This window comes from Maniola hyperantus, chromosome 24 (assembly GCF_902806685.2).
Source record: "Maniola hyperantus chromosome 24, iAphHyp1.2, whole genome shotgun sequence".
NCBI classification, from domain to species: domain Eukaryota; kingdom Metazoa; phylum Arthropoda; class Insecta; order Lepidoptera; family Nymphalidae; genus Maniola; species Maniola hyperantus.
In genome coordinates, this window is record NC_048559.1 from 94,613 (window position 1) to 121,197 (window position 26,585).

The 26,585-nt window shown below is 39.6% G+C and overlaps 1 protein-coding gene across 1 annotated transcript in view; it reads left to right on the top strand.

Moving 5' to 3' along the window:
* Nucleotides 1–470: 470 nt before the first annotated feature.
* The window catches only part of LOC117993369 (protein Skeletor, isoforms D/E-like), a gene marked incomplete at its 5' end in the record, with an annotated part of 64,935 nt that continues 38,820 nt past the window's right edge, over nt 471–26,585 (top strand). Inside the window, 3 exons of the mRNA XM_069506740.1 lie at nt 471–648; nt 24,342–24,526; nt 26,183–26,345. Of these exons, the coding sequence (XP_069362841.1) occupies nt 471–648; nt 24,342–24,526; nt 26,183–26,345 (526 nt within the window). The remainder of the gene's footprint in view (nt 649–24,341; nt 24,527–26,182; nt 26,346–26,585) is intronic.

A 26,585-nucleotide genomic window follows, 5' to 3' on the forward strand; every position in this document is an offset into this window, starting at 1 on the left:
ACCTGCACGACTTCCACTACGACGGAGAAGGACCTGGTGAGTGTTCCTCAGGCACGGCGGAGGCGGGGTACCTGGGCAAGGAGGTGGGGCCGCTGTCGCAGCTGCACCACGCGGTGCGCGGCCGGCTGTACGCGGTGGACTCGCGGACCCTCTACCTGCACGACTTCCACTACGACGGAGAAGGACCTGGTGAGTGTTCCTCAGGCACGGCGGAGGCGGGGTACCTGGGCAAGGAGGTGGGGCCGCTGTCGCAGCTGCACCACGCGGTGCGCGGCCGGCTGTACGCGGTGGACTCGCGGACCCTCTACCTGCACGACTTCCACTACGACGGAGAAGGACCTGGTGAGTGTTCCTCAGGCACGGCGGAGGCGGGGTACCTGGGCAAGGAGGTGGGGCCGCTGTCGCAGCTGCACCACGCGGTGCGCGGCCGGCTGTACGCGGTGGACTCGCGGACCCTCTACCTGCACGACTTCCACTACGACGGAGAAGGACCTGGTGAGTGTTCCTCAGGCACGGCGGAGGCGGGGTACCTGGGCAAGGAGGTGGGGCCGCTGTCGCAGCTGCACCACGCGGTGCGCGGCCGGCTGTACGCGGTGGACTCGCGGACCCTCTACCTGCACGACTTCCACTACGACGGAGAAGGACCTGGTGAGTGATGCATTACCTCCGTTGAAACGAAGCTTCTTTAGCGCCGTAAAGCTTCGTACTGACTGCCGCACTACGCCGAGGCCATCGTGTGACGCTGTGCCCCGCTCAGCCGACGCAGATTGTTTGCGTAGATATAGTTGAGGCCAGGAAGTTATGATTGTGCAGCAGATTTGTAGAGCGTTGTCTCTGTCGCTCAGACCGAGATAAAACGTCATATAGGTATGAGTGACTAGAGACAACGCTTTACAAAGCCGAGGCGAAATGTCATTCTAAACGCCGATGAACCTATATATGAATTAAGATTAATGAATTGTTTCTGCCGCGTATAACCGTCACTGTGGTTGAGCCGATGCTGAGGACTGGTGGCTATCCTCGGGCTCCCCGTGCAGCACCACTACCACACTCCTCAGGGGTGCGACGATATAAGCACTGGTGGCACATATTATTTGCTGCGACACGCGTTGCAGGGAGGTCTGTCGGTCTGTCGGTCGGACGACTCACGTTCACTAATTGTGATTTGTGACATATACATTCGTTCGATTGTTGTAAAATTTTGAATTTGGAAAAATGGCAATTTGTGCTTGCACTTTTCGGAAGTAGAAAGATAACACTGGGCAGAGCACATAGTTCGTACAACCGATAGACGTTGGGGCCCCAAGGTGCTGAAATGGCGACCTCGCACCGGAATACGCAGCCATAGAACCCCCCACTAGGTGAATGGACAACATCAGACGAGTCGCAGGGAGCCGCTGGATGGCGGCGGCGCAAGACCGTGGCGTCTATCGGTTGATGATGATGATAACGAAGATAACACTTGTTCTACGGAACACAGATAACAAGCTAGATGTAAGAAGTGGTTCATGACAGCTGGATGACGAGGAACCCAGCATCGTAAACCTTGGTCGGCTGTTTGGTTCCCGGGAACTACGGTGCTCTATCTGTTTGTTTGTTATCATTGTTATGGCTCAAATAAGATTGTTTTCTCTCTCAGATGTCCCAGTAGGACACCTGCACAAATAAGATTGTTTTCTCTCTCAGATGTCCCAGTAGGACACCTGCACAAATAAGATTGTTTTCTATCTCAGATGTCCCAGTAGGACACCTGCACAAATAAGATTGTTTTCTCTCTCAGATGTCCCAGTAGGACACCTGCACAAATAAGATTGTTTTCTCTCTCAGATGTCCCAGTAGGACACCTGCACAAATAAGATTGTTTTTTCTCTCAGATGTCCCAGTAGGACACCTGCACAAATAAGATTGTTTTCTCTCTCAGATGTCCCAGTAGGACACCTGCACTAATAACTGTCCACTTTTCAAACAAACCACTTTAAAATTAGTTTCGCATTGGGAGTTTACATGTACAGAACTAAAGTGAGGTGTAATTCAGCAGTAATTCTCCCCAGTTCTGTAGTGTAGTGTAGTGTAGTGTAGTGTAGTGTAGTGTAGTGTAGTGTAGTGTAGTGTAGTGTAGTGTAGTGTAGTGTAGTGTAGTGTAGTCTCCGCTGTAAAGTGACACAACTCGACCGCGTGTGTCGCCTCGTGTCTAATTGACAGAGTTTGCTCACGTGTGCTTTCACACGCTCCCATGGAACTAAATGAAACTCTATTACTACGATGTTAGAGTTTGAAATAGCTCGCATTTCGGGATAAAGCATAATGTTGTGTGGGAAGCGGGCACATTTCAATGTAAATGTTGTAGAAAAGACGTTCCAGGCTCCTAATGTTTGCTGAATGTGCTCTAATTATAAATGTATCTTGGGCGCCTTTTATGAAATTCTCAAGCCACGTTGGTTTAGGAGTCGGAATGCGGGGATCCTTCCCCACCGAAGGGTTTGGGTTCGCATGTGAGGCTCAGATGTGAGGCTCAGATGTGAGGCTCAGATGTGAGGCTCAGATGTGAGGCTCAGATGTGAGGCTCAGATGTGAGGCTCAGATGGGAGCGGATCACAGAGGTCATCAGAGACTATTTAACCACATTCATATAAAGCGTGTTTTGGTTTTGCTCAGACCGTAACGTGACGAGACCGATTACGTGTCAACATAAATTCAGATTACCCTAAAAACCGGTGAAGTGCGAGTCGGGTTCGCGCAATGAGGGTTCCGTACTACAGACGTATTTTTTAGACATTTTGCACGATAATTCAAAAACTATTATAAACAACTTAACCTCCAATCCGGGTTTATTAGTCTTGGGATGACCCTAATATGAATCAAACGCAGTTCCGATGTCCACAGTCTTATATTCAGGTACACTTGTAACATCCACTTAGTTTATATCTAGCTTAATTAATCACCTAGTACTTATATCTCGCTTAATTACTTTTATCTCGTCCATCTTTTTCTCTCACTGCGTCCGTCCGACGCCGCTACCACTGTCACACCTCCACTCACGGGTGACAGATGGCAGGTTTTCTGTGTTGCCTACAGTCGTCCATCCTGCTCCAGATATGTCCTCATATCTGACCACTCGGCCTTCCAACCGAGGGTAATGCCCTCATACCCATAACTCAATAGGAGCAACATAGAATACCTTAACAGTCCTATATTATAATTAATATGATTAGTATAATAATTCCTCTAACAGATCAAAGCTAACATTGTTAGATTTAACAAGTGCACAAAACAAGTGCCAATGAGACCTACAAAATACTGGTATCAATAATCATTATGTACATTGCAATCAACATCTTTAAGTCTAATTCTTATAAATACACAACAAATCACACTGAGATAAGTAAATAGTAAATACTATAAGTCATTCTGATTTAAGCTTGATATTAAGAAAATTGTATGATCTAGTTATTGTTAGTGATATACGTATACAACCCATTCACAATAGTATAATCAAATATTGAAATCAACACAATTTATGTTAATACTTAATACAAGGAAATTATAGTGAAATCAATAATTTTATTTTTAAATATTATTATGAACTACATATTCTTCAAGTTTGTATTTGTATTTAGTAATACGTGAATAAATATTTGCATGGCAAATGTGGCAATACTAATTATGAGAATTATAAAACATCTTTGGTAATTTGCATTTAAAGCGAATAAAATATAATCAACCTTAAACAAAACAACAACGAGGAAAGAAAAGAAGGATAGTGAATTATCACCAACTTGAATTCTGAGTGCTAAGTACTCTATGATTTTAAACAATGTCACTATCAGTTTTCAATTAAAGTAAGTTTGTTTGCCCTTTCCTTCTTACCACTGTAATGACATGAATTCTAATCCTACATAATGCTCTAATGCAACACAAATTACAATATTTTCACTAGTATATACATTTTAAGAGATATGGTAAGAGTTGTTGGATCCCATTGACCATTACTAACACTTTATACAAAATTAATCACAAAGTTTTACAATATACTAATGAACCTAACTACTTCTGTAGACTTCATAATTTCTTTAAACTTAAAAATAAATTAAAAGAATATCTTATAATCCAATGTTCTCATACAATTGATGAATATTTGATATGAGTTGACCTTGATTATAATGTCTTTGTAGTGTTTCATGCATTACCAATTTGACTATCGTGAATTGACATTTAATTATTCTCAAGTGGTACCTACTGATTGACACCGTTGAAAAAAAAAATAAAAAATATATATATATATATTACAATATAAGTATGTAACGTAAAACAAATAATAAGAAAACAATATGCCAATCTTTAATTGCATATATGTAGTATTATACTAAGCAATATCGGTAAGTATATGAATAATGATTGTAAAATAATTTTGCAGACCAGAAAGGCAGAGATGTCGGCACAGATATTATGTGACCATATTTTGTACTCTACTTGAATAACAATAAAAGATAATTACCTATCAAATTGAGTTATTGAATATTGAACCTATGTCTACGAAGTCAAGATAAATAATATGGTTAAATGTAGTTGTTATTATTAATAAGTACTAAGATCGAAACAAACCACAATGTATTCTAAGGAGACCCCAATAATCATATTATTCCAGAAATTTAAAGAAACATGAATCCACTAATTGATAATGATACACACAGTACAGATCACTATGAGATCTACAATGTGTAAAATGTAATTCTATATTTTCAAATAACTGAGACGACTGCCTCTGACTGTATCTCGATTGTAGCACAACAAATACTATTATTAATATAACAAAATAAGTCACAATGATGTTAGCCAAGGTATTATTGTATTATTATAAACTCGTTACCTGTGATGCCCCATATCATCCTTGCACTAGGGGCAGATGCATGCATAACTGTGTCTACCATAAGCCCCGTAAGTGCGATAGAGAGCGCAACAGACGGCGTTTTGTTGCCCCATTTTATTGTCTCGCAAGCAACGAGTCCTTCATGGCACTATAGACTTAATTGATGTAACATACAATAAAATCTGATTTCTGGAAACTTCCATTCTTGTACATTCTTGAGCGCGTAAGGACGAACGATGCCAGAGACCCTCGTCCTCTTATGATAATATGGTTAACTTGAACACGGTGATTGAGGACAAACAGCACCAAACGCTGCACCAACCCAGCGTCATGCTGAGCCGTGAATTGCCGCATCGGTCACCGTTGCTTGTCTCGTGTCAGTGTGTAACAAATGAATGACAAAGATGTAGGAAATTATTTCGTGATACATTGGTGTACTTATACGCTTTAATAACATATCAGCGATCCATACATTAATACCTAGCGAGTGAAGTAAGCAAGCCTTCGTGCGCGAACTGCTTATATAGTCTATTGGAATAGATGTTACTTGAAATAGTATTTAAGAATTTGCTCTTTACTGTGCTGTTTCCACCAAACATCAACGTAATACAATGAGTGACTGCGAAGATGTACATTAACATGAACCGATATTTAGCATTTACAATCAGCATGTCATTTTAGATCTACTTTAAAGGGTCTATACAACTTCTAGCTACTACGTACCGAATTCAGCAAGACATAATTAATATATCATTACGGAATACGTCAATTATAAGAACTTTAATTTGAATTTAAGTAACCCTTGAACATTAGTGAGTATCTGCTAGAACAGGTAAAGTGATTTCCAACCATGATATCTACTTCTGTACCTCTATTCTGTAGATAAATCTATTATTATTAATAAAAAGGATACACCCTTTCCACTTGCCGACCCCGAATTAGTCTGCTTGTTTTCCATCAAATTAACTAGACTCCCTCTTGTCACCATCGCGACCCGATCAGTTGCTGAAGTTCATACTGAAGATCACCGTCCACTCGCATCGGGATTATCGAATCAGGTTTTACCAGACTATTATTGTTCGTCATTTTTCAGACGCTTCGTCAGCCGTTTTCCAATTCGTTTGTTGGTTCTTACTAGGACCAGCTTTTGTCACCGGAATACGATCCATTGTTTACGTCAGTATTGCCACCTTCCATTTGTCATTCTTGATTCCTTATTCTTAGGTCTATATTATAGTCAATGCTGCCCTCCTTTGGCACGATTGCTACAAAATCAAAAATTTCCACTTGCTGTATGTCACAATTGGGACATGAATTAAATTTTCCAATAACAATATGTCTCATTTGGAACATATAAAATAGACAACCTTTGACACAATTGGGACAAGTTATATTACATAAACTATTCTCAGTAATTACCGCTTATCACACCAGGAATAAGTCCATACATAAGTCGGTATTCTTTTCTCCCATTTGCCACTTGGTTCATCATAAAATATTCTCAGGAATCACCGCTTATCACACGAGGAATAAGTCCATACATAAGTCGGTATTCGTTTTTCCTATTTGCTTGTTGGCTTATCATAAACTATTCTCAAGAATCACCGCTTATCTCACCAGGAATAAGTCCATACATAAGTCGGTATTCTTTTCTCTCATTTGCCGGTTGGTTCATCATAAAATATTCTCAGGAATCACCGCTTATCACACCAGGAATAAATCCATACATAAGTCGGTATTCTTTTCAACTATTCTCAGGAATCACCGCTTATCGCACCAGGAATAAGTCCATACATAAGTCGGTATTCGTTTCCCTTATTTGCTTGTTAGGTTATCATAAAATACTCTCAAGAATCGCCGCTTATCACACCAGGAATAAGTCCATACATAAGTCGGTATTCTTCTCTCTTATTTGCTCGTTAGGTTATCATAAAATACTCTCAAGAATCACCGCTTATCACACTAGGAATAAGTCCATACATAAGTCGGTATTCTTTTCAGATATTCTCAGGAATCACCGCTTATCGCACCAGGAGTAAGTCCATACATAAGTCGGTATTCGTTTCTAATATTCTCAGGGATCACCGCTTATCGCACCAGGACTAAGTCCATACATAAGTCGGTATCCTTTTCTCTTATTCACTGGTTGTCAGTTCGTTTAGAGTCTAAAAATAATAATCACATTCATAACAATGACACGTTATATCATAACAATATTAAACACCATTTTTTTTTTATTAGCTTCCCCAAGACAGCCACCAGAAGCGATTATTTGTGTACAGTCAATAGAATGAATATTATAGTGTCAACGTTTATGGCAAACCCGCTAAGTGTTTGCTCCCTTAATATCTCATTTGATTAATCTTCTTCTTAATTTGCTTTATGGCTTTCAGTAATTTGATTAATGATTTGAAAGACTAGTTATCGAGACTATTGAACTCAACACTCAAATCGATATTCTCAACTATTTGTGGAGTATCTACAGTAGTAAACATCTTTAGTTCACCGTGGGCTCTACCGCGGTTGTTTGACAGCTACAATGTCACGATCGCAATCATCTCTGATTGGTTAATGCCCGCCCACTACTGGCCACAATGCATTGCTGCAACAAGAATCGCACAAATTCAGCCAATCAGAACAATAATGATTGATGCAGGTTTTAGACAATCGCCCTACGTGTAATGTCTGCAGGTGATAATAATTGTGCAACTCGTTTGAAATTTTAATATAATTTAAGGGCACACACACAAGAGACAAATCCGTCTTTTGTTTATAATAATTATATTAATAATTTATTTATTTAGTAAAAATATGCATCTCATAAGCTCCTTTTTCCAAAGTCAAATGGCTAGTCAAAATTTGGGCAGTAAAGGTAGGGAATCCGTTTCTCCACTATTTATCCGATGGGGCTTGCAAGGTTAAGATTTACACTTCTCTGTATACTGACAATTTCATTTCTTATTTCAGATCTAAACCTAAGTCAGAGATCGAATTATTCGTGCATTATTTATACCCGAGAAACAACGATATGATAAAATTATGTGTTAGTAGGCTATATAAAGAAATACAACAATCCAGACCCTGTTATACATAACATTGCCACAGTCATTGCCGCTTCATTTAATAACACCTTCGTAACTCTCTTTTGTTATTAGAGACACATGTTTTAAAGTTTCCTTTACTCGTACATAAAAATTGAACTTCGTAACTTAGTATTTCTTTCTAATTTCTATTATTACAGCAGATAGTATCATCTATTAAGTTGGTAAGCCAATCCAATAATAACAACAGTAAATATGATGTACTTGGTAGTTAACCTGTTGTTCAGTGTGTGTTTTTCCGAGGTAGTAAGTACCTAAAGGCTTTGATTTATGAAAGCAGATTGTACAACAAGGGCACCAAACAAGCCACTTGAGCCGAGTTATAAACACTGATTTTCACTTCGATTGCGAGGAAATGTAACAATATAATATTACTATAAGTACATATCTATAGATTGACCGAAAAGAGTAGGGATTAAATGAGGGTGCTGTAATGAGTTTGTAGGTAGGTATAGGTCGCAACCTCAATACAAGTGCAAAAGTTCACTGGCACCATAGAAATTACATAAATTCTTTCTCATCCATATGTCATTCAGAGAGACTGTTGTTTACCTCTAAATACCTTGTGTATAACAGCATGAAACGCACTTTAGTCCTCTTATAGCCTGCGTAAAATAGAACCTTACGAGCATGAGAAGTGGAAACGTGTTTTTATTTTATTATTATTTTTATTTTCCAAATTCTAAAAATCACGAATGCATGTCATCTATTAGTATAAGAGGATGTCAGCTACTAGTGACTTTATATGAATGTGATAGCTCACATAATTTTACCTTTTTTAATTATAAAACTCTAAGAACATTTGAAAGAACCACTGTTATGCTGATAAATAAATATTTTAATTCAAGTCCATTTATTTATTTTCATCTGATCTGATCAGTTAAATTCACTTTAGGTTAATATAATAATGATTCAATTCATTTTCCTTTCATAACCTCACCTCTCCTTAAATGGTGGTTGCAGCAAATGTAATTTATAATTTCCACAAGGGTGAGCAAACGGAACAAAAGTACATACTAGCACTTAATATAAATTTTATTGGTATAAGAATCAAATAAAATTCCAACATCCACATGGCTACTTTCGTGAGCATGAGTGTTGTATGTCTTTCTGTTTCTGGTATGTACATAGTTAGATTAATTCAAACCTGATATTTCATACCCTATACTTACTAGGTATTCAAAGTAATCTAATAACTCTAATTTGGTCGAATAAGTAAACCTACAGATTCAAAATAGGTTCAATGTTACCTACTTTATCTAGTGGACCAATTAATTATTTATTAGCTGATCCACCCCAGGTCTAATTTTCCAAAATCTTTTCTTTATGTCCAGTAGTAGCTTAGTAGAGAACTCAAATCATATTTGATTATGCAGGGCCTGCGGGTTGATCTATGTCTGTCAGTACATAATACAGACTATTCAGTCGGTAGATAGGTATTCAATGGGTGCATCTGGCAATCGACTCTATTAGTCTCCCTATCACTGTCTATCATTCTCACAACCATACCATGCCTACCATAGACCCAAATCCAAAAATCTTACATTAAATGGTAGGTAATGAAAACACATGCACCTGACACATATTTCAGGCATTCTATCCTTAAATTGTACTAAAATATTACTATGTGTATAGTTAAGTATGTAATTATTTAATTAAAGAAGAATAACTACTCATATTGAGACTATTCAATTCAAAGTTTTAAGACTTTATTTTAGTTACTAGGTAAACTAGATTTGCCTCAATTAACCATAGTAGTATTCAGATGTTTCTTACCTTCTTATTACTGTATTACATAACAATACCTTGAGGTTACAGCCTCCATCATAATGAGGCAGGCCGGGATGGCTTTTTTTTTCTTTTGTATCATTACAACAGGCCTCACACCAAGAGTTACTGTGTTCTTATCCGATCCATGCAGGTACATGACTGCTTCCAATCACAACTTGAAGGTTATGTGCACTTCTCCACCACAGATGCAGGCCAAAACCACTTGTTCATCTCACATTCGTCGACCTCATCGTCAAGTCGGGGTCACAGGGTCGTGGACATCATCAGAAAAGTTGTCAAAACATGAAAAAAATGGTAACAGTTGAATAATCTCGGAAATATTTCATTTAAGTGACACCAGTATCAAGTACATACCTACTTGATTATATCAGACCCCTGTATATAACCCAAATTTTGCACTAAAACCATTGATTGACCCATTGATGTAGATATGACCGTTGTTATTGTAAGATTATTATTTCTATTTTTAACTAAAGCACATGTACATATTTCTTTTTTTAAAATGATTGTTGAATGATTTAAATTAAGACTTGAATAAAATTATATTGTTAACATTACTTCCTAGATAGATAAAGTTAAGTAGATATTCATTCTAAATTTTCACATTTTATTATGCTATGATAATGTACTATAGGTAATAATTTACACACTCAGTTATTGGTTGAATGTGTTAGATCAAAACAGATTTAAGACCAAATTGTACCACATTCTAGCAAATAAACTCTATTTTTTATATTTCTACACTAGCTCATGTATCAAGTACTTACCTACATAATAATCTAATTGTTTTCTTGATTCTACTTTAATATAGGTAGGTGCCTATTTGGTTTAAAGTATTTCATATCACTTATTACCTTATTTCGATTTTAAAATACAAGGTGTTAGTACTACTCTACTATAACTTCATAGATCAAATCTTGGGCTAGGTATGTCCCTACATAATAATCCATTAAAGCGGTCAGAACAAAACTATAATCCCTTACTTTGAACTCTCAAATAAGTCATAATGCTGATATCTACTTACTATTAATAATTATAGCCTTCACTTACTCTGTTCTAAAAGTATCAATTGGTAATATTGTAACTTATCAAATACCTACTTAGGTATTTTGATGCAGTAATCTAACATTAGGCACTCTTAATATTCACCCATGCTTTAATGAACATCCACTGTAAGAAGGTAAGCACACAGATTCACCGTTTCAATACAACCTATGGATGCATTGGACCCATCGACCTACGTACTTCTGCTTGTTCCAGACAGTGCAAGGTGCTTTCCTCAAACCAATCTCTTGAGTAGTTGCGTTGGAGACAAGCCCTCCAACTCGATACAGGTCTACTCAAGTACTCCCAAAGTAATAGTGTAGCACCATTGTAGTTTGTATATATTTCATATTCACTTTGTTATTCGTTCAGGTAGGTTTCTTCATATAATTTCCGATATAAGTACCTAATAAATATGTTGCTATGCGTCTTGTACAGGCACTTTTAACATCTTCCAGGATAGACCCGCATTTTTGGGCATGAATCACATCCAATCTTCTGATATAAACAACTTAACCTCCAATCCGGGTTTATTAGTCTTGGGATGACCCTAATATGAATCAAACGCAGTTCCGATGTCCACAGTCTTATATTCAGGTACACTTGTAACATCCACTTAGTTTATATCTAGCTTAATTAATCACCTAGTACTTATATCTCGCTTAATTACTTTTATCTCGTCCATCTTTTTCTCTCACTGCGTCCGTCCGACGCCGCTACCACTGTCACACCTCCACTCACGGGTGACAGATGGCAGGTTTTCTGTGTTGCCTACACTATGATGCATAAAAATAAATAAAAATCTGTTTAGAATTTACAGGTAAAGATTCATATGATACCCCACTTGATATAGTCACTTACTTCGAAAGTTGAAAATACGAATTATTAGTTCATGACCACAATTTAATTTTTTCTGTGTGATCTAACCCTGAATTCACGGTTTTCAGATTTTTCCCCAAATGTCAGCTGTAAGATCTACCTACCTGCCAAATTTCATGATTCTAGGTCATCGGGAAGTACCCTGTAGGTTTCTTGACAGACAGACAGACAACAAAGCGATCCTATAAGGGTTCCGTTTTTTCTTTTGAGGTACGGAACCCTAAAACGGGATGAAATGACCCACATCCTATTTGGAAGTAGGTTAAAAAGCAAAATGTCTGACTCATCATCTACCCCAACCGGCAGCCCCTCTCACGTTACAGCTGCTACCTCGAGCCGCGGCAGGACACAGAACAATATTACCGACACCAATAGATAATAAATTACTCTTTTAATGGTACGGCTCCACTAACGGCATTCAACAAAATATGATTTGTCATATCACGAATATGTGGCGTTCATGTTATCCTTCCACACGCGCTTATCCGAATGTATAATGCTTACCTGAATGCCGAACATACAGTGTCCGATTTCAAATCATTTGCCAAATCCCGATAGTGGAGCGTTAACATAAGGAAAATTCCTAATTCGTTTAGCCTTGAATTGAAGTCAAATATTCAATGCCACTGATTTTAATTTCGCAATGTTTCCGCTTGGAGCGCTGGCTGTAGAAGTGTAGACAAACTTGAGCTTTAAAACAAGGCATTTAAGATCCAGTTTACTGTAACGCAGAAGTATTTCGACTCTCGAATTTGGTTTCGTTTGGTGAGACGTAAAATCTTGTACTACGGGTACTAGTCCTTCCGCATACAACTCCACTGAGAACGAGAAATCAACTGTTAGGTTATTTCGCAATTATTATCAGAAAATGAATGATAACAACCGGCTCAACCTGCGCTCCGAGGCACGGAGGACACGAACAGGCCAAAGTCGGTCACCCAGCCAGTTATCGACTTGGGTGAACGTTGCTTAACCATCGTAATCACAAGTCACAACTAGGGCACACGTCCCACTATTTCTAATATACGTAGGATTAATTTTTATTCGGTTAGAGAAGGAGTGTGAAAAGAAAATATTATTGTAAATGTGGATCTCTTGACAAAAAGTAGAATAAACAAAACGGAGCGAATTACGGAGCGTACAATTCCTTCGTCAATCGTTAACAGGGCCTTAGGTTCTGTCATCTGTACCCGTAGTATAAGACTTTACGTCTCACCAAACGTTGCTAGAATTCGAGAGTCGTAGTAGTAAGTAGTTGATAAAGCCCTGGCTAAAAATAAAGATTTAAAGAAAAAGTAAGAAGTTCTGAAAATCGGTGAAGGGGGTGGAATATTTAAAAACTCTGAAACACTTTATTTTTAACTGAAAATTTAAATACAAATTTTCATGGAAATAATTTGAAAGTCACGCACTTTCATACAAATTTTCACTCCCTATTTAGCCCTCTTAGGGGTAGAATGTCTAAAAACCCTGAAACAGGTGTTTCTTCTTTTTTAACCAAAAGCGCAAAATACCAATTTTCATGGGCCTGCGTCATAAAAAGGAGTCTAGTTTCTAACCTCAGTTGTTTCAGCTAAACCCCTTGTCGGCTCACTACTGAGCACAGTCACTTCACAGAATGATGGTTTTGCCATAAGTAGTTCTCCACACTGGCCAAGTGCGGATTGACAGACTTCACACAAGTTTGAGAACAATTACGTTATTTTCCTATACCTACCGTTAAAGCAAGCGATATTTAATTAAGTAATTATAACTCGGAAAACTTAGAGGATTGAACCCCTGATCTCAAAAGGGGGTGGATGTCGAACCCGCGAGGCTGAGAAGGCACCACCGCTCACTCTTTTTATATTATGTACAAAATAATGATCGGGAGAGAATAATATAGTCTCGGAGGCGCGACCACGGCTTAGACTAATTGGTATTGTAAGGAATAGCTCAAGAACATAATATAACTGGTGGGCCTCTAATGCGCGCCGAGGACGGCAATGCGACACTGAGCCGAGCCGCCGCAAGGGAATGCGATACTTGAGGAACGAAATAGCGGTCAAGGGCGAAATTACTGGACAGTGAGAGTTCCGCACAAAAATCTGCTGCTTTATTTTACAGGAGTAAGATTTTATCACCTGAGCTAATAGTATCTACAGTAGTTAAGACATCCGTCTCCGATAAGGGAAATTTGACACGCAGACCTAGACATCCGCTAAGAAAGGATTTTTGAAAATTCAACCTGTAGGGGGTAAAATAGGGGTTTAAAATTGGTGTAGTCCCCGCGGACTACACCAATACTCACGTTCGAATTTCAAATGACATTTCGACGCTACTTTCCATGCAAATTTCAAACGACAAAGAAAGCGCTTCCGTGCTAGCGAGATGAGAAAGTATAACATGTAATCATGGATCTTAGTATCAGTATTCAGTATACGGAACCCCGAGAGGGAGCTAAGTGCAGCAATGATCTGTGGAAATGTATTATCGTTTAAAGCATTAAGCCTGTCCCTATAATTTCCCGCGAGACGTTGAGTCGAGTCGCTCCGGCCAGCCGTCGAGTCGCTCCGGCCAGCCGTCGAGTCGCTCCGGCCAGCCGCCGCCAGTTCATTCATGTAGAACAGTTGTACCACGAGCGCAGTTCTTGGTCAAATGAAGACAATTTTTAAAATTCAATATTACTCTTACACAGAAACGTATAGGGTCAGAAACTCGACCGAATTAATCAAAATCCAAATATTTAGTTCATGAGGAACAAGTCTCTTGTACCACGTCGGCAACTCTACCATAGCATCGGTTCGTTCGTCAAACCAACAAACAAACACGGCGGTTGGTCTGTTGTTGGATTTGTAAAACATACTGGTTACTTATATATATAATTTAAATCTAAAGCTACGAGGGTTGCAAACGCGCCCAGATCTGAGAAGAGCCCATCAACAAATTGAGCCGGGTATAAACTTCTTCAAACGAGCTACTCGACCATCTATCGACTGTCGATGTCTGTCGATGGCTACAGTCTACTCTGTCCGTTAGCGCGAGCCCTTCAATACACAAGTAGACGATTACCATCATCACAGCTAGGCTCGAAGAGTTCATTATCAATCAGCTTGTAACTACTAATTACTGACTAATTACACGTAATTGATTGTAATTGCGTGATCGAAAACAACCGCGTGACGTGCATGCATCGTGTTAGTGTCTGTAGAGAGATAAATAGATAACAGCGGTGATAGCGGAGCGTCTAGTCACTAGTGTTGTTAACTCGGCGGGCTGTTGTCACTTGTCATCAAATAGTACAATGTTCACACAAATATTGACACAATAGTACCTACGTACCTAGTTATCTTGGAGAAACTGAGATAGTCTAGTGGTTAACATCATCATCAACCCCTCGCCGACTCACTACTGAGCACGGGTCTCCTCTCAGAGGGAAAAGGTTTTAAAAGGTTTAAGGTGTTTCATGCTCGCTAAGTGCGGATTAAAAGACTCCACACCTCTTTGAAAGCATTCTGGGGAACTCGCCACAATGTTTTTCTTCATCCTTAAAAAGCTTTTGACGTGACATTTGACACAAAACAAATATGGCGAGACCTTTCTCGAAATGTATGCACTATATTCTTAAATACTGCATAGGTAGATAGGTGCCAAATACCTGCATAGGTAGATAGGTGCTAAATGCTAAATGCCTTTTGGTGTTGCCGTCGTAGTCGGGTCAAAAGACTAACAAAAGCTATAGTTTCGTTTAATATTTAGTATCGGTTATTGGTCCGGCGCGCGATCTGTCGGCCCGCAAATTGGTTTTATATCCTCAGCGACGAGTGGCGCTGTCCGTCCTCACAGTCCTCACAGCCCTCACAGCCCTCACAGCCCTCACAGTCCTCACAGCCCTCACAGCCGCTGGATTCCAGCACCCTTTCATATACGATGCATTTGAACAACTGCAGTCCGACTCGTATTTAGTACAATTCTCCATATACCTACATATTATATACTAATTTATGCTCGCGACTTCGTCCGCGTGGACTACACAAATTTCAAACCCATATTTCACACCCCCTTAGGGGTTGAATTTTCAAAAATCCTTTCTTAGCAGATGCCTACGTCATAATAGCGCACTTTGGCTGCGTTCAAGGCGCTGCTGAAGGAGTCTGTGTGTCCCTCGCTGTGACATATTTGCTGACCTCATGGGTCAGATATTGCACTTTTGTAAACATTTATAATTTTGCTTTTAAATTTTAAATTTTAACAATTTTTGTAAGTATGTTTATGTTAGTTTTTACTCGTAGTTTAATTAGTGTAATTGGCTTTATGGCCGTTCTAATTAAATTATAAATAAATAATAATAATAATAATAATAATAGCTATCTGCATGCCAAATTTCAGCCCGATCCGTCTAGTAGTTTGAGCTGTGCGTTGATAGATCAGTCAGTCAGTCACCTTTTCCTTTTATATATTTAAGATGAGAAGGATTTTGGTCATAGTCCACCACGCTTGACAAGTGCGGATTGGTAGACTTCTACACACCTTTGAGAACATTATAGTGAACTCTGGTTTCGTCACGATTTTTTCCTTCGTCGTTAAAGAAAGGGATACAACGCACACAAATCTGAAAAATTAGAGGTGCGTGCGTGAAATTGGTGCGGGACCCATTGCTTATTGGTTTATCGAGCTAGCTAGGTATATCTAATGTGGCGTCTGTTGCCACTCGCTCCAGCTTCGCGCCTCGTCGAGCTGTCGGTTACTCGACTTCTCCTTTGGATTTCTTGCCTTAGGTGCCTAATCAAGTTACAATAATAATTCATGAGTTCCCTTGTATGTGCCACGTCCCCGGAGGTGTCGGTGCCCACTTAGCGCCTCTTCCCAATTAGCCCCACGATTATTGGCAAATCCGCCCAATGTGTCCACCTGACACAACTGAAATACGACCTTATTGTGTGAAGCATTAAGTTTAAATTCACTATAACTGATTATTCCGGGATTATTCGTTAATTATTCGTTACTCGAGATAATATATGGGACAGTTAAAATACAGCACGCCACATGAATTTTCATTGTTAATCAATAATTATTTACATTTCTAAATAATAGATATAAAATAATTTCAGTTAATCGTGAAATAATGTTATTCTAGTGTTTAATGTTTGTAAGTAGGTAAGCTATGTAAGGGGATCACTCGAGATAAACCTAAGATGAGAAGCTGCAGTGGGATATTGAAGGATAAAGCTGCAACTTAGACCTACTTACAACGGCTTATTCAAGACGTATATAAGCATTTCTACTTTAGCTTGGCACCCATTTACTACATCTATACTTAATAATACGGTCTACTATAAATGCTTACGTGTGTTATTTGTTCTCCAATCACGTCGCAACACGGCAACAAATTTGTGTATTTTTTTAGAAGAGTTTTAAAGCTCATTACTGAGCAGAATAGTCTGCTCAGTAATGAGCTTGTGAGCTTAGCCTCGATAAGGCAAAAAAATTGTTACAAAATACAAACGTTCTGTTAATTAATCCCATGAAGAAATGGTTACGATTCGCCATCGAGGCGTCTAGTTCGATTGGTATTACTAAATAGTAAGTACAATTACAGATTAACGTGAATAAAAACAATGATTAGTACACGTTTTAGCGTTACATAAGTTTGTCACGCTTCGCAATACTCCAGCAGTTGTGGAAACGCACTATTTATGAATGATACCTACTTCATTTCGTCACTGAGAATAATAGTGCACTTGCTTTAACGGTGAGGGAAAACGTCGTGAGGAAACCTGCACGCCTGAGAGTTCTCCATGATGTCTCAAAGGTGTGTGAAAATTGCTAATCGTAGGAATTGGCCAGGGTGGTAGACTGCAGCCAAAACCCTTCTCATTCTAAGAGGAGATCCGTACTCTGTAGTCGCGGCGATGAGTAATTGATCATGATGATGAAAAAACCCCCATCCAACCACTGGTTCAGTGGATAATCCCCCGGCCGGGTGCCGGGTGCCGGGTGCCGGGTGCCGGGTGCCGGGTGTCTAATGCTAAAGTAGGTAAATACCTACCGCTAACTCGTAGCACGTGTAATTTTTGGAAAACGTGAAAAGTTTCGCTCGACATCCTGGGGGCGATGAGGGGGGGGGGGGGGGGGGGGGGGGAGAGAGCGCTCCATCTTCCCAACTTGCCTCTGAGGAGATTTGGCGAGACAAATCACTTCTAATAAAAGTTTTTTATTACACCTACTTTTCCTGTCTTTTATAGGATATTGCTAGGTTTTGCCCGCGAATTCATGTTTAAAATGTTTTTAAAATATTTGTTTTTAGGGTTCCTTACCTCGAAAGGAAAAAAAAGAATCCTTATATGATCACTTCGTTGTCTGTCTCCATGTCTGTCTTGTCCCTCAAGAAAAGTACACATAAAGCAAAAATCCGAAAACCGTGAATTTGTGTTTACATCACAAAAAAAAAATGTAATCAAGAAAAATTTTATTTTATTTTATTTTTATTATTAAACTTTTAAAATTTAAATATTATATAAAAAATACAACAATAATTAGTATTTTCAACATTCAAAATAAGATTACTGTGCCCAGTGTGCCCAGTGGGGTATCGTATGAAAGGGCTTTACATGTAGGTACAGTCTAAAACAGATTTTTGTTTATTTTTATACATAACAGTTTTTGATTTATCGTGTAAAATGTCGAAAAATACGACTGCAGTACGGAACCCTCGGTGCGCGAGTCTGACTTGCACTTGAAAGGGAGCCTCAGAGCAAAATTTCAGCTTTCTAGGTCCAAGGGCACATATAATATTATCTATACTTGTGTGCTAAGGCCCAGAGGCCCAGGGCGACGAGTCGATGAGCCGGGGAGTGAGTTACTTACAACTTTTCTTTTTATAATTAAATTTATTGTGACATATAAAATGGCGTCACATGAGCTTTTCACTATCATATTATAACAGTTGTTTTGTCCGCGTTTCTCGCCGCTGACATGTGGCACACACATTAGAATTCCGGCACTTTCACCGGTGATTGATCACCGTTCTCACAGACGCAATATAAAACGGCTGATTGAAGATAAGCCTACCTATTGAAATGTAAACTGTTCGTTTGAATGCGGTACACTGTACCTACTTAACGACTCAAGAGACTTTGGGGTTTCATCGTACTGGAATGGCGAAGTGATCCTGAGTATCTATATATATAAAATTCAAAGTCCTGACTGACTGACTGACTGACTGACATATATATTAACGCACGGCCTAAACCGCTGGTCCTAGAGACATGAAATTTGGAGGGTCTATTCTTTGTAAAGAGTAGGTATCCAATAAGAAAGGATTTTTCGAAATTCCACCCCTAAGTGGGTTAAATGGGGGATGGAAGTTTGTATGAAAGTCACTAATTTTTCAAGTTATTTGGTATTAATCGGTATTTGGATTCTCGGTCACAACTGAAGAAATACGTGTTTCAGGATTTTTGGAAAATTCACCCATAAGGGTGGTAAAATAGGGGATGAAAGTTTTTTTTTTTTTATTGGTTTGCCAACAGATAGTACACATATTATAAAATAACAATTACAATTCACAGAGAAAAAATTTAGAGTGTACACCCAATTACTGGCTAACCGACATGCATTTTAAAAGTTTGCAAGTGCAGGATTACCAGTTAACTTAAAGCTAAAAATACAAATATGAAAAGTTTGTATGGGAAAGTTTTAATTATTGATATTATTACCTTGAAATTAAGAAAGTAGGTTTTTTATTGGGTGAGGTGTCAGCTAAGAAACGACTATGAGAAAATCCACCCCCTAAAGGGATGAAATGGGGGTTTGAAGGTTATATAAAAGTCTTAGGTTTTTGAAGTTACAGACGTGAAAATCGAGATTTAAATAATAAAAACCTGTAGAAGTTATTTTGGAAAATCTCTCCATAAGGGTGGCAAAATAGGGGATGAAAGTTTGTATGGGAAAGTTTTATTATTGTTAATTAACTTGAAATTTGGAAGTATGTAGGTTCTTTATAAGAATTAGGTTTCAGCTATGAAACGGTTTGCAGAAAATCCTTCCCTAAGAGGGTGGAATGGGGGTGGGAGGTTATATGAAAGTTCTATGTTTTTAAAGTTACAGATGTGAAATCAACATAATGTTTTAGGTCGTCAGCTTTAAATTTTTTTGGAAAATCCTCCTTAAATGTAAAATAGGGGATAATTGTTATTGTTAACTTGAAGGTTCTCTCTAGAGGTACGTCGCTAAGATTTTTTATAAGAATCTTACGTACTAAGAGTTGAATGGTTATAAGTAGAGACTGGATTATATGCATTTGCATATTCGCATATACATTTGCATATTTTAACCATTCTCAGTGGTAATAGCATATTTTACCTAAGATCTAGTTATGATGCATATTGTCACCCTGCACTCAGCCTGAGTTCCGAAATGCGACCAAATTTAATAACAGTCACAAAATATAAGGGCTTAGCTATTGATAAAAAACGCCAAATGAACTCCGCGTTGCCAAAGGCAGTGTCGCATAAACTTAAAGAAAAGTTTGAAAACATATTGAACAATAACCCAGGTTTTCAAAGTTTGTGTCAAATTGACAGTTTCATTAGTGGGACTGCAGAACTTTTGCCAGAAATTATAAGTGCTAACATAGCACCCAAGTTCAAACTCTGCCCAGTTACCTCAGTGGAAGTAGAGCGAACCTTTTCCACTTACAAACACATTCTAAATGATCATAGACACAATCTTACCACTGAAAGAAAAATATTTGATTGCTTACGTTTACAAAAATTTGAAATAATTTTAATGTCATATAATGTTACTGTACCTATTATCGCCTATCAAATTGTATGCTGATTTTGAAATAAAAAAAACGAATAACTACTTACTTTTCTCTTTTTTTTGGGGATTCCTAAAATTTATCATTCAATTTCGCATATTCTGCCAGTTTTTGTGCATATTTCAAGCATTTTTGTGCATATTTCAAGCATTTTTCATGCATATTTGCATGCATATAACAAGCTTTTTATGAATAGAATAGAATAGAATATGTTTTTATTCAAGTAGACTTTTTACAAGCGCTTTCGAATCGTCGGGTAGTTTTAAATTACTACTGGTTCGGAATGCCGTTCTTACCGAGAAGAACCAGCAAGAAACTCGGCGGTTGCTCTTTTTAATTTTAATTTTACAATTTACAATGTTATTATACAATACTATACAAGCCATTGCAGCCCCGTGCATTGCTGGAGCGAGTCAAATCCAAGCTTTTTTATCGTTTACATAGTCTGCGACTGTATAATATGCTTTTTTAGGAGCATACTTTTAACACATCTTTTAAACTTGTGTAAAGGCAAGTCTAAAATTGTTTGTGGAATTTTATTATAAAATATTACACTAATTCCCACAAATGACTTTCCCACCTTCCAGAGGCGGAGCGCAGGAGTAGCCAGCTTATTTTTGCATATAATTCGGTCTCTAGTTATAAGAAAGTCCTATGGTTTAAAAAAAAAATGCCATTTGTTTCCTGTAGGCCACGCGGGCGAAGCCGCGGGCAGAAGCTAGTTTACACATATAATCCTAAGGAATCCTTTTTAGGGTTCCGTACCTTAAAAGGAAAAAAGCAACTTTTATAGGATCACTTTGTTGTCTGTCTGTCGTGTCTGCCAAGAAAACTTATAGGGTGCTTGCCGTTGACCGAAGAACTTAGGTATATTGCTATAGTTGTATATCGCTCAACAAATCAACACCGAGAGCGGTGGCAGTTGGCACTGCTACTGGCTAGTGGCTACACGAATCGCTCACCATAGTAAATTGAAATACTTAGTTGGCAGCATGCAGCTCGATAGATGGCCGCTCCCGTGTGTTCTGGGTATGCTGATTGTTGACGAACTTGCAACTACGGAGCTTGCAACTATTGAATTGTTTCGACGCTTTACCTACGTCCGAGCTTTTGTGTTTTTAATTGACGAATCGTCAGTTTACGCTAGCCGTGGGAAAATATGCAATCAAAGATGAAACTGTTTTGTTAAATAAAAATTTTTTTTTTTTTTAAATTTAAGTAATTTTTATTGGAACTAATATTGAGTGAGTTGAAAGATAAAAACACTCTTACGATAGCATAGCTATGTGCGTGTTTGTTTACTATCCACACACCACATTCCATCTGCTTAACCGAATAGGACGTGTGATACAGAGACAATCCCGAAGAACGAACAACTTAACCGAATAGGACGTGTGATACAGAGACAATCCCGAAGAACGAACAACTTAACCGAATAGGACGTGTGATACAGAGACAATCCCGAAGAACGAACAACTTAACCGAATAGGACGTGTGATACAGAGACAATCCCGAAGAACGAACAACTTAACCGAATAGGACGTGTGATACAGAGACAATCCCGAAGAACGAACAACTTAACCGAATAGGACGTGTGATACAGAGACAATCCCGAAGAACGAACAACTTAACCGAATAGGACGTGTGATACAGAGACAATCCCGAAGAACGAACAACTTAACCGAATAGGACGTGTGATACAGAGACAATCCCGAAGAACGAACAACTTAACCGAATAGGACGTGTGATACAGAGACAATCCCGAAGAACGAACAACTTAACCGAATAGGACGTATGATACAGAGACAATCCCGAAGAACGAACAACTTAACCGAATAGGACGTGTGATACAGAGACAATCCCGATGAACGAACAACTTAACCGAATAGGACGTGTGATACAGAGACAATCCCGAAGAACGAACAACTTAACCGAATAGGACGTGTGATACAGAGACAATCCCGAAGAACGAACAACTTAACCGAATAGGACGTGTGATACAGAGACAATCCCGAAGAACGAACAACTTAACCGAATAGGACGTGTGATACAGAGACAATCCCGAAGAACGAACAACTTAACCGAATAGGACGTGTGATACAGAGACAATCCCGAAGAACGAACAACTTAACCGAATAGGACGTGTGATACAGAGACAATCCCGAAGAACGAACAACTTAACCGAATAGGACGTGTGATACAGAGACAATCCCGAAGAACGAACAACTTAACCGAATAGGACGTGTGATACAGAGACAATCCCGAAGAACGAACAACTTAACCGAATAGGACGTATGATACAGAGACAATCCCGAAGAACGAACAACTTAACCGAATAGGACGTGTGATACAGAGACAATCCCGAAGAACGAACAACTTAACCGAATAGGACGTGTGATACAGAGACAATCCCGAAGAACGAACAACTTAACCGAATAGGACGTGTGATACAGAGACAATCCCGAAGAACGAACAACTTAACCGAATAGGACGTGTGATACAGAGACAATCCCGAAGAACGAACAACTTAACCGAATAGGACGTGTGATACAGAGACAATCCCGAAGAACGAACAACTTAACCGAATAGGACGTGTGATACAGAGACAATCCCGAAGAACGAACAACTTAACCGAATAGGACGTGTGATACAGAGACAATCCCGAAGAACGAACAACTTAACCGAATAGGACGTGTGATACAGAGACAATCCCGAAGAACGAACAACTTAACCGAATAGGACGTGTGATACAGAGACAATCCCGAAGAACGAACAACTTAACCGAATAGGACGTGTGATACAGAGACAATCCCGAAGAACGAACAACTTAACCGAATAGGACGTGTGATACAGAGACAATCCCGAAGAACGAACAACTAAATCCTCGCGGTGAAATGACGCGCATCAGATCGAATCATTTAGTTCTTTAAGATTCGTTTAGTGAACGTTTCTCAAATATTTGTTATACCTATTAATAAAAGATCCTTAACCTTAAAAGATCGGTAGTATATATTATTTATCTGTCCGTACATCTACGAACCAACTTGCGCCGCGCCAACTATTTTGTGCCTCGTTTACATCTCAAAGTGCTCGACACTTTTGTGTGAATTTGCGTTGGAAATTTTTCATTTCAACTTTCGCCAAAGAATCACAATGAAGCGTCTCGGATGCTCTGAACTTAGGTATTTGGAGTTTAGTTTTAAATTACCTAGCGTATTACATTCTCTAAGACCCTTATATTATAAAGATTTATCAAAAAAGTTCGCATGACGACTAAGGGCCTTATCACATGGTGACAGTTTCACGCGCAGTAAACAACGCGCGTTTCACAAACGCACGTCGCACACACAGCGCTACGCTAGCTGCAAACATACATTGCTTGCGTATTACAAACAGGGTTAGCATTATTTTCAACAAATGCTTTAAACATGATTTTTAAGGTTCCGTACCTCAAAAGGAAAAACGGAACCCTTATAGGATCACTTTGTTGTCTGTCAAGAAACCTACAGGGTACTTCCCGTTGACCTAGAATCATGAAATTTGGCAGGTAGGTAGGTCTCATAGCAGACATTCGGGGAAAAATCTGAAAACCGTGAATTTGTGGTTACATCACACAAAAAAAATTAAATTGTGGTCATGAACAAATATTGCTATTTTCAACTTTCGAAGTAAGATAACTATATCGAGTGGGGTATCATATGAAAGGGCTTCACTTGTGCATTCTAAAACAGATTTTTATTTATTTTTATGCAAAACAGTTTTTGTTTTATCGTGCAAAGTCCTTATGATAACCTCTGTGTTTGGTTTGAATTGTGATTTGTTTGAACAGTACTTAGCCTTACTTCCTTGTTTGCAGCTGCATACTTCTACGTGGGAAGTTCGAAGACGCCGAGCGCGACGGGCGCGCTGCGGCTGCGGGACGAGCGCGGCGGCGGCGCGCCGCTGCGGCGCTACCGCGGCGAGAGCGTCACGCTGTCGCTGCCCGAGGGCAAGACGCTGCGCGACGTCGCGTGGTTCTCCGTCTGGTGCGACGAGTACTCCGTGAGTAAACCCACTGTACACAGCAACATGATCCACCATCGCCGGTCCACTACTGAGCACAGCTCGTCTCACGCTCACCGAGTGCGGGTAATACACTTCACATGCCTTTGCTCATGATGTTTTCAAGTCGCTTAATCGCTTACAACGCACATAACTTCGAAAAGTTAGAGGCCGGGATCGAACCTCCGACCTCTCGAATATATAATGTGCATTCGTTTATAATAAGACGCGCGCCAAATATGCGCTCAGTGTGAAAATTCCCTGAAGATAGTATAATTAAATTTTATGTTCTTAAAACGCACATGACTAAAAAGTCAAAAGCCGGGATCGAACGCCCGACCTCTCGGAGATCACTGACGAACTAGAATGAGGCTGAACTAGCGCCAAAGTGTGACATGAAGCAGCTATCAACGCGTCACGCGTTTGTGTGGCCGCCATTGTTTGTGTTCATCCCCCGGGCTCGTGGGGGCACCGGGCGGCGGGACTGAATACCTAGTTAGCTCTCAATGGCTTTCAAACTATTTCAAATATTATTTCCCTATAACAAGGTGTAACCAGAACGCTAGTAAAAACTTAGCGTCATTCGGTATTATACTACATACCTAAACAGTCCAATACCAATAACTATTTGGCTTATCTTGTAGTTTTAGGAACTTATGAAATTGTTAATATACAAAGAAACCACGAGGACACTAGAAAATGAATAGTTATATCTAGACAGCTTATTGCAGTCCGCAAGGCTGGATGCGATTTAACTCCACGTTCTTTTGTTGGTTTTGGTTCAGAAAACGTAATGGGTTCAATAAGGCCAAAGGAATGTAGGTCAGCCATCAAATGTTCCTCAAAGATCTATGTTCCATTTAAACGAATCACTAGATAACTTCCCCACAACTCGAGCCAGAGGTCGGTTATCTGACAGCGGGTTTGTCTGGCGAGCTCTTTGTGTCAGGGCCCGTTCATACGACTATCGATCAGTACGATGTTCGAGAAGCTTTCAGATGTCCTAAATTCTGCTGTGCTTGCATGGTCTTCCAAAGAGTGGATGCTGCCAGTGATGACATATGAATCCGAAACATGGTCGCTAACTATGGGCGGTGGGCCTCATAAGAAAAGCTCAGAGTTACTCAGACGATTTGGCAAAGCACAAAGTTCGAAAAACTAATAGACGTTGGGGTCCCGGAACCTAGCACCGGATAGCGCAGTGTTGGAAGACGCTCCCCCACTTAAGGACCAACGACATCAAACGAGTCGCAGAGAGCCGCTAGATGGCGACGGTGCAAGATACGTGGCATGTAGAAGTCCAACAAGAGATCTGTTCAGAAATGGAGTCTATCAGTTGATGATGATGATGAATGAGCCCAATCCTCAGCTTTCCTCATCCAGTTCCATTCCCGCCATTATATCCCGGCTATAGCGCCTACGACAAGCATGTCCTGCGCATTGCTACTTCAGCTTGTTAACGATTTAGGCGCTCTGTTACCTTGGTTCTTGCGTGGATCTTCTTATTCCGGATCTCCCCAGGGATCATCCTAACATATTATTTTTTTAAACAGGTTTTTATAAATAAACTCAGCCAATCACAACTATCGCAAGGGTCCACACCACATGATTCGTGCTACGGTGGCAGCTTCTGTAATGTCTGTTTGTCCTTCATAGATCAACTTCGGGTCGGTGGAGATCCCTCGCAGCCTGGAGTTCCCCAAGCCCGCCAAGGTGGGCGCGCTGCGCGGCGTGCACGGCGTGTCCTCGGACCCCGTCGTGGTGGTGGACGCGCAGACGCTGCTCGTGCCCAACTTCTCCTATGACGGAGAGGCTCCTGGTAAGAACAATTAAATACAGGGTGTAATTAGAACGCTAGCGAAAACTAAGCGCTATTATTATATTAACAATTACCATTTGCCATACTTGTAGTTTTAGTGGTTAAGTATTTTCAAACCCGCAATGTACAGCATGCAAAACTCTGGGTCAATGCCCCGTCTACAACGTGGCACATAACTACGCAGCGTTCGTTGATCTCTAGCGCCAGTCAGATGTTTTATTTGCAATACATTGCGAAATT